At 35.0% G+C, this 15,746-nt stretch overlaps 2 protein-coding genes across 13 annotated transcripts in view; one reads left to right on the forward strand and one right to left on the reverse strand.

Moving 5' to 3' along the window:
* The window catches only part of FNBP1 (formin binding protein 1), an 86,423-nt gene extending 85,811 nt beyond the window's left edge, over positions 1–612 (reverse strand). For 5 of the 12 annotated variants that reach the window (XM_060757541.2, XM_060757545.2, XM_060757543.2 and 2 more), the window contains exon 1: positions 240–611. In XM_060757541.2, coding sequence (XP_060613524.2) covers positions 240–263 — 24 coding nt within the window. In that variant the 5' untranslated portion in view covers positions 264–611. Of the gene's footprint in view, positions 1–239 lie in introns of all 12 variants that reach the window. The other 7 variants (XM_060757548.2, XM_060757546.2, XM_060757544.2 and 4 more) reach the window with 4 other exon arrangements.
* Positions 613–6,694: 6,082 nt separating this feature from the next.
* The window catches only part of GPR107 (G protein-coupled receptor 107), a 34,783-nt gene continuing 25,731 nt past the window's right edge, over positions 6,695–15,746 (forward strand). The window contains exons 1-5 of the mRNA XM_067471786.1: positions 6,695–6,867; positions 9,414–9,533; positions 10,867–10,917; positions 13,386–13,474; positions 15,343–15,440. Of these exons, the coding sequence (XP_067327887.1) occupies positions 6,733–6,867; positions 9,414–9,533; positions 10,867–10,917; positions 13,386–13,474; positions 15,343–15,440 (493 nt within the window). The 5' untranslated portion in view covers positions 6,695–6,732. The remainder of the gene's footprint in view (positions 6,868–9,413; positions 9,534–10,866; positions 10,918–13,385; positions 13,475–15,342; positions 15,441–15,746) is intronic.

Here is a 15,746-nt window from a genome sequence, read left to right on the forward strand (position 1 = left end):
ATTCAGAAATGCAAAAAATATACTAAATAATAATAATAAACTAAAATAATATTTAAAAATCCAGAAATGCAAAAATATACTAAATAATAATAATAAATTAAATAATAATAATATTTAAAATTCAGAAATGCAAAAAATATACTAAATAATAATAATAATAATTTAATTCTATGCAGAAATGCAAAAGCAGGAATGCCATGGAGATGCATGCCTATGCCTGTGGGTCTGTCCTGACTCACCCAGAGCTCTGTGCCCCAGCTCATGGTTGCAGCAGCTGCTTCTCCCCAGTGTGGGGGTCTTTCCCAGTGCTGGGGGGTCCCTGGCCCCTTCCTCCTCTTGGCCTTCCTTCCCCAAGAGGCAGCAAAGGGCCAGCACCCCTCCAAGGCTCTTGCAAGGGAGGGGGCATCCAAGGGCCCCCCCAAAACACTGCAATGCAACCCCTCCTTGGGCTTCCTTTCCTCCTTTTTTCCTTGCTAAGCAGAGGGAGCACTCCTCCTCCTCATTGCTGCTGCTTCTGCTTCTTGCAAAAGGGGGGGAAATGGCCAGAAATGCAAAAAAAAAAAAGAGGAGGGAGGGCTTGACAGCTGGGGAAGGGGGAGTGGCCTCTGCGCATGCGCGGGCCTCAAGGCCCGGGAGAGAATGGGTGATGCTCCTTGGGAGGTTGGCGCATGCGCAGACCGCGCAGCCAAGGATGCAAGCCATTGTGCAAAGCCTCTCTCTCTCTCTCTTTTGCAAAATGTAAACACACTGACTCCTTCTTCCTTTGCAGAATCCAAAGCTTTGCATCACTAGCATTCCTAGTCTTAATCTTACTAATATTTATATTATATTAAAATGTCTATGCAAATATATATATATATATATATATATGTTTGCAAACACATCTTAATATAAATATATAATATATTTTTGCAGACACATAATATACTAGTCTTAATCTTACTAGTCTTAATCTTACCCACAAAGCCTTCCATTTGCAATTAGTATTATTATTAGTATTATTATTAGGATGCATGCTATTTGCAAAATTGGCTGCTATGACGTCACTCTCCCAGGATTTCCCCCCCTCCAATGCAAAAGGTTGGGATTCTCCCTAGCAACAGGGTTTCCCCATCCACGTTGCAGAGTTAAGGCGGTTTCATACCGTTTTAAATGCTCTTTGGCCCTGGGAGTGGTGTTTTGCAAAGGGGAGGGACGTCTAAATATACTAAATATACTATATATACTGTATAATATATATTATACTATATATATATATATATATATATATATATATATATATATAAATAATGTGTTTGCAAATATATATATAATGTTATAGTATATTACGTGTCTGCAAATATATATTATATATTTATATTATGTTAAAATATCTATGCAAATATATATATAATGTTATAGTATATTCTGTGTTTGCAAATATATTGTTTTAAAATGTGTGTATGCAAATATATATATATACGTATATTATGTTATGTTACAATGTGCATGCAAATTTATATTATAATGTGTATGCAAATATATATTATGTTATAGTATATTACAATGTGTATGCAAATATATATTTTATTATATTACATCATGTTATAATGTGTATATGCAAATATATAAGTTATAATGTGCATGCAAATGTATATTATAATGTGTATGGAAATATATATTATATATATTGTATCATGTTATAATGTGTATATGCAAATATATATGTTATAAAGTGTGTATGCAAATGCAAATATATATACAAAAATGTTATAATGTGTGCATGCAAATATATTATAAATATGTTATTATGTATATGTAAATATGTTATAAATATGTTATAATCTTTATGTGCAAAATATATGTTATAATGTGTGTAAGTAAATATATATAAAATGTTATAATGTGTATGCAAATATATATTATGTTATATTATATTATAATGTGTGTATGCAATCTATATATAATGTTATAAAGTGTGCATGCCAATATATATATATATATATATATATATATATATATAATATGTTATAATGTGTATACAAATATATATTATGTTATATTATATCTATGCATATTTATTTATTTATTTATTTATTTACGGCATTTATTTATATGCCGCCCTTCTCACCCCGAAGGGGACTCAGAGCGGCTTACAATATATATTTTCATACAATATATTATATTATTAGCAAAGTACAATATCAGTATATATTACTATATTGCACTATACCATTATATTGTAATATTATTAGTAATATTACATGTAATTAAATATATAATTATAATTATAATATTGAATTATTATTACTAGTATTATATTGTATTACATTGTAATATTATAAATATTATACGTATATACAATTATAATTATAATTATAATATTGAATTATTATTACTAGTATTATATTGTATTACATTATAATATTATAAATATTATACGTATATACAATATACTATATTATATTATTAGTAAAGACAAGATGTTATATATATGTGTGTGTGTGTAATCTCATACAGTATATATATATATATATATATATACACACACACAAACACAAATAAGGAAAGAGTTATGCTGAAAATAAAGATGTGACAAGATACGCAAGAACCGAAAATATATTATTTGATTTCATTTATTACCCGCCTCTCCTTTCAGCTCAAGGTATATATATATATATATATATATATATATATATCTCCTCTCTCCACTCAAGGCAAGGTCATGGAAAATAATAATAATAATAATAATAATAATAATAATAATAATTTATTACATGCCCCTCCTTTCAGCTCAAGATAAATAATAATAATAATAATAATAATAATAATAATTTACATGTTCCTCCTTTCAGCTCAAGGTAAATAATAATAATAATAACAATAATAATTTGATTTAAAAGTCCTAATTAAATAATAATATTGCAAAATATATCAAACATTTAATAAAGCGAGGGTAGCTTCCGAAAAATACATATTTAAGAACAGGGAAAGAATAGTGCTGAAAATAAAGATATCGTATAGGAAATGTATTATTTATTTATTTATACCCTGCTTTATCTCAAAGTGGCTTAACACGAAAACATCAGCATACAATTTAAATATATATAAATATATTATTATTATTATTATATTTAGGAAATCTATCCGCAAGTCTATAAAAAACCCAGCAAGCATGTAATAAGAAAACCAATATAGCAGATTCACAAAATATAAATAGAAATGCCTGAGAAGTCATCATCATCATCATATAAATAGTGTGGAAATGTATTTGTAAGCATTTTCGAAATACAAAAGTGTCAAATTCATCCTAAAATATAAACTGGGAAGAACACTGTGAAACCTGCATTGCATTGATGGAGAAATATATAATTTCTTAAGTGAATTCCATTAAGTATTAATAACTCTAGTACTAAATATAATATAATGTAATTGCCATAATAATAATAATAATAATAATAATAATAATAATAATAATACTCTAAGCAAGGAGTTGTACTCTGCTGACACCTAGTGGTCATTTGTGATATCAGGTCTTCCTCTGCAATGAAAAGCCATCTGCATTTTAATTAATGTGCAATAAAGGGTAAAAATAAACAAAATAATAATAATAATAACCCATAATAAATAAATAAAATATACTAAATAATAATATATTGTTAATATCGCATGTATATACAATATAATATTATTAGCATGGCACAATATTAATATTATATATTGTTATATTGTATTATTAATATTATATTACATTATAATAATATTATTAGCATAGCACAATATTAGTGCTATATATTATTATATTGTATTATTATTAGTATTATGTTGTATTATATTACAATATTATTATTTCCATAGCGCAATATCAGTATTAATATATTGCATTAATATTAGTATCATATTGTATTACATTATAATATTATTATTATAGCACAATATTAGTATTATATATTATTATATTGTATTATTATTAGTATTATGTCGTATTACATTACAATATTATTATTAACATAGCACAATATTAGTATTATGTGTTATTATATTGCATTATTATTAGTATCAATTTGGATTACATTATAATATTATTATTACCATAGCACAATATTAGTGTTATTATATTGCATTATTATTAGTATTACATTATAATATTACTATTACCATTAGTATTATGTTTTATTATATTGCATTATTATTAATATTATATTGTATTACATTATAATATTACTATTATCATAGCACAATATTAGTATTATATATTATTCTATTGCATTATTATTAGTATTATGTGGTATTACATTATAATATTATTAGCATAGCACAATATTAGTATTAAATATTATTATATTGCATTATTATTAGTATTACATTATAATATTACTATTAAAATAGTACAATATTAGTATTATGTATTATTATATTGCATTATTATTAGTATAATATTGTATTACATTATAATATTATTATCATAGCACAATATTAGTATTATTATATTGCATTATTATTAGTATTACATTATAATATTACTATTACCATTAGTATTATGTATTATTATACGGCATTATTATTAGTATAATATTGTATTACATTATAATATTATTATCATAACACAATATTGTTGTTGTTGTTGTTGTTCATTCGTTCAGTCGTCTCCGACTCTTCGTGACCTCATGGACCAGCCCACGCCAGAGCTCCCTGTTGGCCGTCACCACCCCCAGGGTCTCCTTCAAGGTCAGTCCAGTCACTTCAAGGATGCCATCCATCTTGCCCTTGGTCGGCCCCTCTTCCTTTTGCCTTCCACTTTCTCCAGCATCATTCCCTTCTCTAGGCTTTCCTGTCTCCTCAGGATGTGGCATTCAAAGGACTTCAACTTTGTCTCTAGTATCTTTCCCTCCAGTGAGCAATCGGGCTTTCTTTCCTGGAGGATGGACTGGTTGGATCTTCTCGCAGTCCAAGGCACTCTCAGAACTTTCCTCCAACACCACAGCTCAAAAGCATCTCTCTTCCTTTGCTCAGCCTTCCCGAAGGTCCAGCTCTCACATCCGTAGGTTACTACAGGGAAGACCATGGCTTTGACTAGGCGGATCTTTGTTGCCAGTCTGATGTCTCTACTCTTCACTATTTTATCAAGACTGGACATTGCTCTCCTCCCAAGAAGTAAGCGTCTCCTGATTTCCTGGCCAGAGTCTTCATCTGCACTCATCTTTGCACCTAGAAATACAAACCCTGTCACGGCCTCCACATTTTCTCCCTCTATTTTCCAGTTGTCAATCATTCTTGTTGCCATCATCTTGGGTTTTTTGATGTTTAGCTGCAACCCGGCTTTTGCGCTTTCTTCTTCCACCTTGATTAGAAGGCTCCTCAGCTCCTCCTCGCTTTCCGCCATCAGAGTGGTGTCATCTGCATATCTGAGGTTGTTAATGTTTCTTCCAGCAATTTTCACCCCAGCTTTGCATTCATCCAGCCCCGCACATCCTCGCATGATGTGTTCTGCATACAAGTTAAAAAGGTTGGGTGAGAGGATGCAGCCTTGCCGGACGCCTTTCCCAATCTGGAACCAGTCTGTTGTTCCGTGGTCAGTTCTGACTGTTGCTACTTGGTACTGTTGCTACTTGGTGCAATATAATAATACTAATATTGTGTTGCTAATATTGGGTGGACCAAGTAGCAACACAATATTAGTATTATTATATTGCATTATTATTAGTATTACATTATAATATTAATATCACCATAGCACAATATTAGTATTATCTATTATTATATTGCATTATTATTAGTATAATGTATGTAATATTGTATTACATTATATTATTATCATAACACAATATTAGTATTATTATATTGCATTATTACTAGTATTACATTATAATATTGCTATTACTATTAGTATTATGTATTATTATATTGCATTATTCATAGTATAATATTGTATTACATTATAATATTACTATTATCATAGCACAATATTAGTATTATTATATGGCATTGTTATTAGTATTACATTATAATATTACTATTGCCATAGCACAATATTAGAATTATGTATTATTGCATTATTATTAGTATTATATTATAATATTACTATTACCATTGCACAATATTAGTATTATGTATTAATATATTGCATTACTATGAGTATCATATTGTATTACATTATAATATTATCATAACACAATATTAGTATTATTATATTGCATTATTATTAGTATTACAGTATAATATTCCTATTATTATTAGTATTATATATTATTATATTGCACTATTATTAATATTATATTGTATTACATTATAATATTATTATCATAGCACAATATTAGTATTATTATATTGCATTATTATTAATTAATTATTATTAATTACTAGTAATATTATATTATAATTATATTATATTATAATATTACTATTACCATTAGTATTATGTATTATTATATTGCATTATTATTAGTATAATATTGTATTGCATTATTATTAGTATTACATTATAATATTACTATTATCATAGCAGAATATTAGAATTATGTATTATTGCATTATTATTAGTATTATGTTTTCCTATAGCACAAAACGAGACAGGTTGAACCCGGAAGCTCCCCGTTGGAAGACACAATGGTTGCCTCTTCTATTTTTCCTAGCTCTATGTAACGTTAACGCGTTCGGCGCTTCAGAGGCGCCGCGTAGGCCACGCCCACGAGGCTGTGACGCCAAACCGGAAGTGGGCGTGGCTTGGGGGGCGATGTTGACGCTGGCGTCAAGATGGCGGCGTATGGCGGCAGCGGAGGCGGCGGCTGGTCTCGGCGGAGGCCTCATCTGGGGCTGGCCGTGCTGGCGGCGGCGTCCTTGCTGCTCGGAGGCCCCGCCGAGGCCCGCGTCCACCACCTGGCCCTCAAGGTAGGCTTCGGCCTAGTCCCCAGGCCTTCCGGTGGGCCTTCTGGGCCTGTGAGGCCTCCCGGACTCTGTTTCCCAGCATCCTCCGCCATCCGCCTTCCCAGCGGAGGCTTCTGGGAGTTGGAGTCCCACAGCAGCTAAGGGACAGGCGAAGGAATCAGGAAGCTTCCCTATTTCATCATCATCATAGTAATAGTAATCGATACTACTCCTTGTATTAAAATAGGAGTGGGATAGAAAGGAATACAATACTGATAGTGATCGATATTATGATTATGATTATTATCAAAATAAGAATATAACACTAATAATAATAGATATTATTATGACTATTATTGAAATAGAAAGGAATACAATACTGATAGGAATAGATATTATTATTATTATTATTTAAATAGGAATACAGTACTAATAGTAATCAATATTATTATTACTATTATCAAAATAGAAAGAAATACAGTACTAATAGTAATAGATGTTGGTATTATTATTGAAATAAGAATACAGTACTAATAGTAATTGATAATATTACTATTATTGAAATAGGAATACAGTACTAAGAGTAATTGATATTATTACTGTTATCAAAATAGAAAGGAATACGGGACTAGTAATAATCAATATTATTGTTATTATTACTGTTATTGAAATAGGAATACAGTACTAAGAGTAATATATGTTGATATTATTATTATTAAAATAGGAATACAGTACTAAGAGTAATCAATATTATTATTATTATTACTGTTATTATTCAAATAGGAATACAGTACTAATAGTAATTGATGGTTAATATTACTATTACTTCAATATTACTATTATTGAAATAGTAATAAAACACTGATAGTAATAGATATTATTATGATTACTGTTATCGAAATAGAAAGGAATACGGGACTAGTAATAATTAACATTATTATTCCTATTATTGAAATAGAAAGGAATGCAGTACTAAATAGTAATAGATATTATTATTACTGTTATTGAAATAGGAATACAGTACTAAGTACTTGATTATATTATTACTATTATTGTTGAAATAGAAATATAGTACTAATAGTAATTGATAATATTACTATTATTGAAATAGGAATACAGTACTAAGAGTAATCGATATAATAATAATTATTACTATTATTGAAATAGAAAGGAATACAATACTGATAGTAATAGATATTATTATTACTGTTATTGAAATAGGAATACAGTAGTAAGAGTAATTGATATTATTATTACTGTTATCAAAATAGGAATACAGTACTAAGAATAATCGATATTATTATTATTACTATTCTCGAAATAGGAATACAATACTAATAGTAATAGATATTATTACTGCTTGAAACACAATATGAGTCCATAACAAACAAAAGTCACAGATTTTGTGATGTTACCTGGAAACTGCTCTGAGTCCCCTCGGGGAGATGGAGCTGTATATAAATAAAGTTTTATTCTTGTTATTATTATTATTATATTGTACCTCACCTCAAGCTACAAAGGGAGATTGGTATTATTTTTTATTATTTTTATTATTATTTGAAACACAACAAGTTGAGTCCACAGCAGACACTGCTGGCTGTTGTATTGGATCCCACGTCGGACCCTTCCCAAGTGTCTAGGACTGTGTGATGTATCGGTGAATAATGTGTCCAGATCCCAGTAGGGTGGCAGTTTGCAGCTGATAGGTTGTAATTTTGTCAGCGGCGATTGTGTTTAAGTGCAGGCCAAGGTCTTTAGGCACTGCACCCAGTGTGCCGATCACCACTGGGACCCCCTTGACTGGCTTGTGCCAGAGTCTTTGCAGTTTGATCTTTAAATCCTCATATTGTGTCAGCTTTTCCAGTTGTTTCTCTTCACTCCTGCTGTCGTCTGGGATTGCAACATCGACAATGCACACTTTGTTTTTCCCCATGATCATGAAGTCAGGAGTCTTATGCTCAAAAACTCTTTCTGTCTGAATCTGGAAGTCCCAGAGGAGTTTGATGTGTTCATTTTCTGTAACATTTTCCGGCTTGTGATCCCACCAGTTCTTTGTCGCAGGCAGATGGTGTTTGTGGCATAAGTTCCAATGAATCACCTGAGCAATGGTGTTATGCCTCTGTTTGTAGTCTGTCTGCACCATCTTCTTGCAGCAGTTCATTTGTTTCATCTGCTTCCTTGCAGAGTCTACACTTGGTATCTGTCGTCAACTTTTCAAATCCGATTTTGATGGCATTGGATCTAATTGCTTGTTCTTGGGCTGCAAAAATCAAGATGTTATTATTATTAGTATTATCGAAATAGAAAGAAATAGGATAATAATAGGGTTAAAATTAAAAATTATAACCCTAACCCTAACTGTTGAAATTGTAGAACGACCTGATACGCACAACCCAAAGAACATTTTATGCACCATATGTTTATGATAATTTCAGATTATCTTGTGGTTGCTCAAGCGGCAAGTAGAGTCATGTGTCATTGAGCAATTACACGTCGCTCACTTCATGCGCCCTGATGTTTGGAAACAGGACTATTTGTACTTTTCCTTTTTTGATTCCTCGTTTACTCAGGATGATGTTCGGCAGAAAGTCCATCTCAATACCTTCGGCTTCTTCAAAGATGGCTTCATGAAGGTCAATGTGAGCAGCCTCTCGGTCAAGCAGATTGGAGACGTGGACAGGAGCTTCCAGGTAGTTATCGGCTGTACTTTCAAGTTATTATTGTTGTTATGTTGTTTTTGTTGCTGCAGGGAAAGACAGATAATATTATTCTTACTGTATTGCTATGTTATTATTGCTACTATTAGTATTATTATTATTGCCACCGGGAAAGGCAGATAATTTATTGTTATTATTATAATATGGAGTCAACGGTGGTGCAGTGGGTTAAACCCTTGTGCCAGCAGGACTGAAGACCGACAGGTCACAGGTTCAAATCCAGGGAGAGTGTGTATGAGCTCCCTCTGTCAGCTCCTCATGCGGGGACATGAGAGAAGCCTCCCACAAGGATGGTGAAAACATCAAAACATCCAGGCAACATTCCCTGGGCAACGTCCTTGCAGACGGACAATTCTTTCACACCAGAAGCGACTTGCAGTTTCTCAAGTCGCTCCTGACACAATAAAAAAAATTATGTTGCTATGTTATTATTATTGCCACAGGGAAAGGCGGATAATTTATTATTATTACTTTGCTATGTTATTATTATTAATACTGATGTTGCCATGGAAAGGCGGATAATTTATTATTATTGTTTTGCTGTGTTATTATTAATATTATTATTGACACAGGGAAAGGTGGATAATTTATTATTATTATTTTGCTATATTATTATTATTAATAATAATATTATTATTGACACAGGGAAAGGTGGATAATTTTTATTTATTGATTTATTATTTTCATTTGGAGCCCCTGATGATAAAAACAAAATTAAAACTCAGTAGATGTGCTAAAATAGCATTTAAAACTCATATTCCCCCCAATCCCACCCACAGCACCCCCCAAATTTATCTTAAAAACCTTTGTCTTTAAAAGCCTGGCTGAATAAGAAGGTTTTTGCATGCCGCAGAAGGATAGCAAGGAGTGATCCATTTTGGCTTCCCTGGGAAGAAGAAGGGAATTCCAGAGTCGAGGGGCGTTTGCAACCAAAAACGAAGGCCCTATTCTCTCTCGTTCCCACCAATTGTGCTTAAGATGGAGGAGACACAGAGAGAAGGGAAGGCCTCTCTTGGAAGGTGGTCTTAGGAAAACCGCCTCCAACAGACAAGAGTTCTTTCTCCCACCCTGGACAGTATTCCACAGATATATAAACCCCACTTGCCTAGCTTCCAACAGACCTCACAACTTCTGAGGATGCCTTCCAGAGATGCAGGCGAAACATCAGGAGAGAATGCTTCTAGGACATGGCCATACAGCCCGGAAAACTCACGGCAACCCACTGATTCCGGCCATGAAAGTGTTCAACAACACATATAAGGCTGTTTGAAACCAGATTCAATTGATTTATTTCATTTTTTTTTAGGTGGGCTTCAGTTTAGATCGAACGCGGAACGATGGATTCTCCACTTACCTGGCAAGTAGAATAAAAGTATTGAATTTATTTAACTGAAGAGAAAGGGGGCCAGGGGACAGTTCCACCTTGTCCCCTGTGATATGCTAATGATAGAATGTAATGTAATGTACTATATTGTATATACATATAATATTTATAATATTATAATGTAATGCACTATATAATATTAATAAAATTATGGTATTATAATTATATGTTTATATTACACTAGCTGTGCCCTGCCACGCGTTGCTGTGGCCTATAGTAAAACTTATCAAAGTTGAGGTAGATATCTGGACTATTATGAAAGAGAAGTACCTACCTATTCCTTCCCCCTTTCTCTCCTTTCTTCCTTCTCTACCTCTTTCTTTCTTTCCTTCTTTCACTACTTGGTTTCATCCTTCTCTCTATCCTTCATTCCCTCCCCCTTTCTTCCTTTGCCTTTCTTCCCTCCCTGTTTGCTTCCTTCTTTCTCTTTTTATTTCCTTTTATTTCACCACCATCATAACAATAACAATAATGCAATGCATTGCCTCTGGGACCTGACACCTCTCCCATTCCCCCTAAAAGGGTCTCAGAGGAACAATAGCATAATAATAATAATAGAAATAACAACCTTTACCCGCCACGCATTGCTGTGACCAACCTTCCCTCTTTCTCTCCTTCTTTACCTCCTTCCTTCCTTCCCTCCCATCTTTCCTTCTCCTCTTCCTTCTCTATCTCCTTCCTTCCCCCTTTTTCTTTCTCTTCTGGCCTCTTTCCTTCCTTCTCTCTTTCCTTCTTTCCTTCCCTCCCTCTTTCTCTACATCTTCCCCCTTCCTTCACTCCCTCTTTCCTTCCTTCATTCCCTTTTTTCTTTCCTTCTCTCCTTCCTTCCTTCCCCCTTTTTCTTTCTCTTCTGGTCTCTTTTCTTCCTTCTCTCTTCCCCCTTCCTTCACTCCCTCTTTCCTTCTTTCATTCCCTTTTTTCTTTCCTTCTCTCCTTCCTTCCTTCCCCCTTTTTCTTTCCCTCCCTCTGTCTCTCATTTCTTCCTTCTCTACCTCTTTCCTTCCTTCCCCCTTTTTCTTTCTCTTCTGCTGTCTCTCTTTTCTTTCCTTCCATCTTTCCTTTTCTTTCCTTTTCTTCTTCCTTCTTTCTCTAACTTTCCTTCCTTCCCCCTTTTCTTTATCTCCCTTTCTCTTTCTTCCTTCTTTCCTTCCTTCCTGTCTTTCCTGGATTTTGACAGGGTGGGAAGGGGTGCGGTGGGGTTTGGAGGTGGCGTGAAGTAAAAGGAGGTAAGATTGGGGCAGGCGAGTGATGGAGCGTGAGGTTGTGTGTGTGTGTGCGGCAGCGGGGGGAGTGATGGAGCGTGGGGTTGCGTGTGTGTGTGCGGCAGCGGGGGGAGTGGGGTTTCGCGTGTGTGTGTGGCGGTGGGGGGAGTGATGGAGCGTGGGGTTGCGTGTGTGCGTGCAGCGGGGAGAGTGATGGAGCGTGGGGTTGTGTGTGTGCGTGCGGCGGGGGGGGGGGTGTGTGTGCAGGAAGCGGCGCGGCGGGCCTTGGAGTGGGCATGGCTTCCGCAGAGGGAACTGTGTGCACGCGCCAGGGAACTTGCGGCTGGGCACCAATGCGCATGCTCAGTTGTTTTGCCGTTTTGTGAGTGTGTTGTTGTGTTGTTTTTCATTTTGAGTAGATATGTTTGTACCTTGTGTGTTGTGTTATGGGCATGGCAATTTTGGTTAAGTTTCATTGGGGTTTTTTGAGTTTTGTTGTTTTGCCGTTTTGTGAGTGTGTTGTTGTGTTGTTTTTCATTTTGAGTAGATATGTTTGTACCTTGTGAGTTGTGTTATGGGCATGGCAATTTTGGTTAAGTTTCGTTGGTTTTTTTTTAGTTTTGTTGTTTTGCCGTTTTGTGAGTGTGTTGTTGTGTTGTTTTTCATTTTGAGTAGATATGTTTGTACCTTGTGGGTTGTGTTATGGGCATGGCAATTTTGGTACAGTTTCGTTGGGGGTTTTTTGAGTTTTGTTTCCTCGTTGGATGCCCCTAACAAATTTATATATATAGATGTAATATTATTAATAATATTACAATATAATGGTATAGTACAATATAATAATATTTAATATTGATATTGTACTATGCTAATAACATAATATATTTTTATAATATGATTTTTATTTGTGAACAACATAAATGATATTAAACAAACACTTATAACATAATATCATGTATGTATATAAATATATCTTGTAAGCCGCTCTGAGTCCCCTTCGGGGTGAGAAGGGCAGCATACAAATGTCGTAAATAACTAATTTTTTAAAAAGTAAAATCAGAAAAGCATTCCAGTCTTTCACTTGCTATGATGCAATTGCATTCTGTAGCAACTTTTAAATTCATCTCGGTGGGCCTCCAAAGTGAAATTCCTGCTACTTTCAATCCCAAATGCTGTGTTTTTCTAGAGAGAGAAATGGGAGTGTGGTAAATACCCTCAATGTTTTTTTCCCGTCCTTAGGACGAAGAAATGGATTACTGCATTTTGAACAAGACCCCAGATCACGACGTTTCGGTCACGCTCCTCCTCCTGGATTTTGCAAAGAAACTGTAAGTCAAAGGTGTCAGCTTTTCCTCCCCGTTGTTACATCTTAAAGCATTACAAGGTCATTTAAAATATCGCCAAAAGCCATATCTGACCCAGGACCTTGTCCTGAGCTTCCTTTTAATATATATGTGTTACGGCGAGAATGTTTATGTTTATACTAGCTGTCCCCTGCCAGGCGTTGCTGTGGCCCAGTCTGTTGATCTGGAAAATAAAGTAATGAGAAAGTATTGGTTTCTAATATATGTAATGTCTTTCTGCTTGTGGGTAAACAGTTATTTCTTTCTGTTTCTTTGTCAGTGTTGATGTGGAGATTGTCTGGTTTGCCTACTCTGGAGCATGGAACATGTTATTGTCCTTCTTTAGGGGTCCCTTTCAAAACTATGATACCATATCTGTGTGTGTGTGTGTAGCATATCTATCTATGGCTGGATGGGTCTTTGTCAGGAGGGCTTTGATTATGTTTTCTTGCCCTGGTGAACGGAGTTGGACTGGATGGCCCTAAGTATGGGGGTTCTGTGTGGGAAGTTTGCCCCGATTCTGCCTTTGGTGGGGTTCAGCATGCACTTTCATTGTAGGTGAACTATAAATCCCAGTAACTACAACTCCCAAATGTCAAGGTCTATTTCCCCCAAACTCCATCTGTGTTCATATTTGGGCATATGGAATATCCGTGTCAAGTTTGGTCCAGATCCAACATTGTTTGAGTTCACAGTGCTCTCTGGATGTAGATGAACTACAACTCCCAAACTCAAGGTCAATGCCCACCAAACCCTTCTAGTGTTTTCTGTTGAGAGTCCAGTCTGCCAAGTTTAGTTCAATTCCATCATTGGTGGAGTTCAGAATGCTCTTTGATTGTAAGTAAACTATAAATCCCAGCAACTACAACTTCCAAATGACAAAATCATTTTTTTTTTAGTGATGATCACTCCTTGGGTTAGTAGGTGTCTTGTGGCCAAATTTGCCAGCAATTCGTCCAATGGTTTTTGAGTTATGTTAATCCCACAAACGAACATTGCATTTTTATTTATATAGACTAGCTGTACCCGCCACGCTTTGCTGTGGCCAACCTTCCCTCTTTCTCTCCTTCTTTCCCTCCTTCCTTCCTTCCCGTCTTTCCTTCTCTTCTTCCTTCCTTCTCTATCTCTTTCCTTCCTTTCCCCTTTTTCTTTCTCTTCTGCTGTCTCTCTTTTCTTCCTTCTCTCTTTCCTTCTTTCCTTCCCTCCCTCTTTCTCTCCATCTTCCCCCCTTCCTTCGCTCCCTCTTTCCCTTTTTTCTTTCCTTTTCTCCTTCCTTCCTTCCTTCTCTAACTTTCCTTCCCCCTTTTTCTTTTCCTCCCTCTTTCTCTCCTTTCTTCCTTCTCTACCTCTTTCCTTCCTTCTCTCTTTATTTCCATGCTTCCTTCTCCCTTTCCTTCTTTCTTTCCCTCCCTCCCTCTTTCTTCTCTTTTTTCTGTATTGTCATTTAGCTTTTCGTCATTTAGCTTTTTGGGGCTTTTTAAGTCCCTTCTGCTGTGTTTTTCAGTGTTTTTATGAGTGAAGGACATACACTGGGTTGTTAGGTGTCTTGTGTCCAAATTTGGTGTCCATTCCCCAAGTGGTTTTTCAGTTGTGTTAATCCCACAAATTAACATTACATTTTTATTTATATAGATTGTTTTGTTAATCTTATGGTTATGTTTTTTACTCTGTATGTATTGATGACGTTACTTGGAAACTGCTCTGAGTCGTCCCCCCCTCTCCTGGGGAGATGGAGCAGTATATCTATAAAGATTATTATTATTATTATTATTATTATTATTATTTATTCTTAATTTGGGGAGAGTTGTGTTTGGTTTGGATCAAAGCAGGTCTTCCTCTCTTTCCTATTCCAGCATCAAAGTCAAGACCAAAGTCAACACCCCCAACTTGCCGGAAATCATATTCACGGACCCCTCGGCCGAGGCACAGCCGGCAGGCGCACAGAATGCAGGTAGGTCCTCATAGAATCCTAGAGATGGAAGAGACCTGGTGGGACATCTAGTCCAACCCCATTCTGACAAGAAGCACGAAAATCGCGTTCGAAGCACCCCCAACAGATGGCCATCCAGCCTCTGTTTAAAAGCCTCCATAAAAGGAGCCTCCACCACACACCGGGGCAGAGAGTTCTACTGCTGAACCGCTCTCACAGTCAGGAAGTTCTTCCTCATGTTCAGGTGGAATCTCCTTTCTTGTAGTTTGAAGTCAAGAAGCAAGAAAATTGCATTCAAAGCACCCCCGACAGATGGCCATCCAGCCT

This window comes from Anolis sagrei, chromosome 11 (assembly GCF_037176765.1).
Source record: "Anolis sagrei isolate rAnoSag1 chromosome 11, rAnoSag1.mat, whole genome shotgun sequence".
Lineage (NCBI taxonomy): Eukaryota > Metazoa > Chordata > Lepidosauria > Squamata > Dactyloidae > Anolis > Anolis sagrei.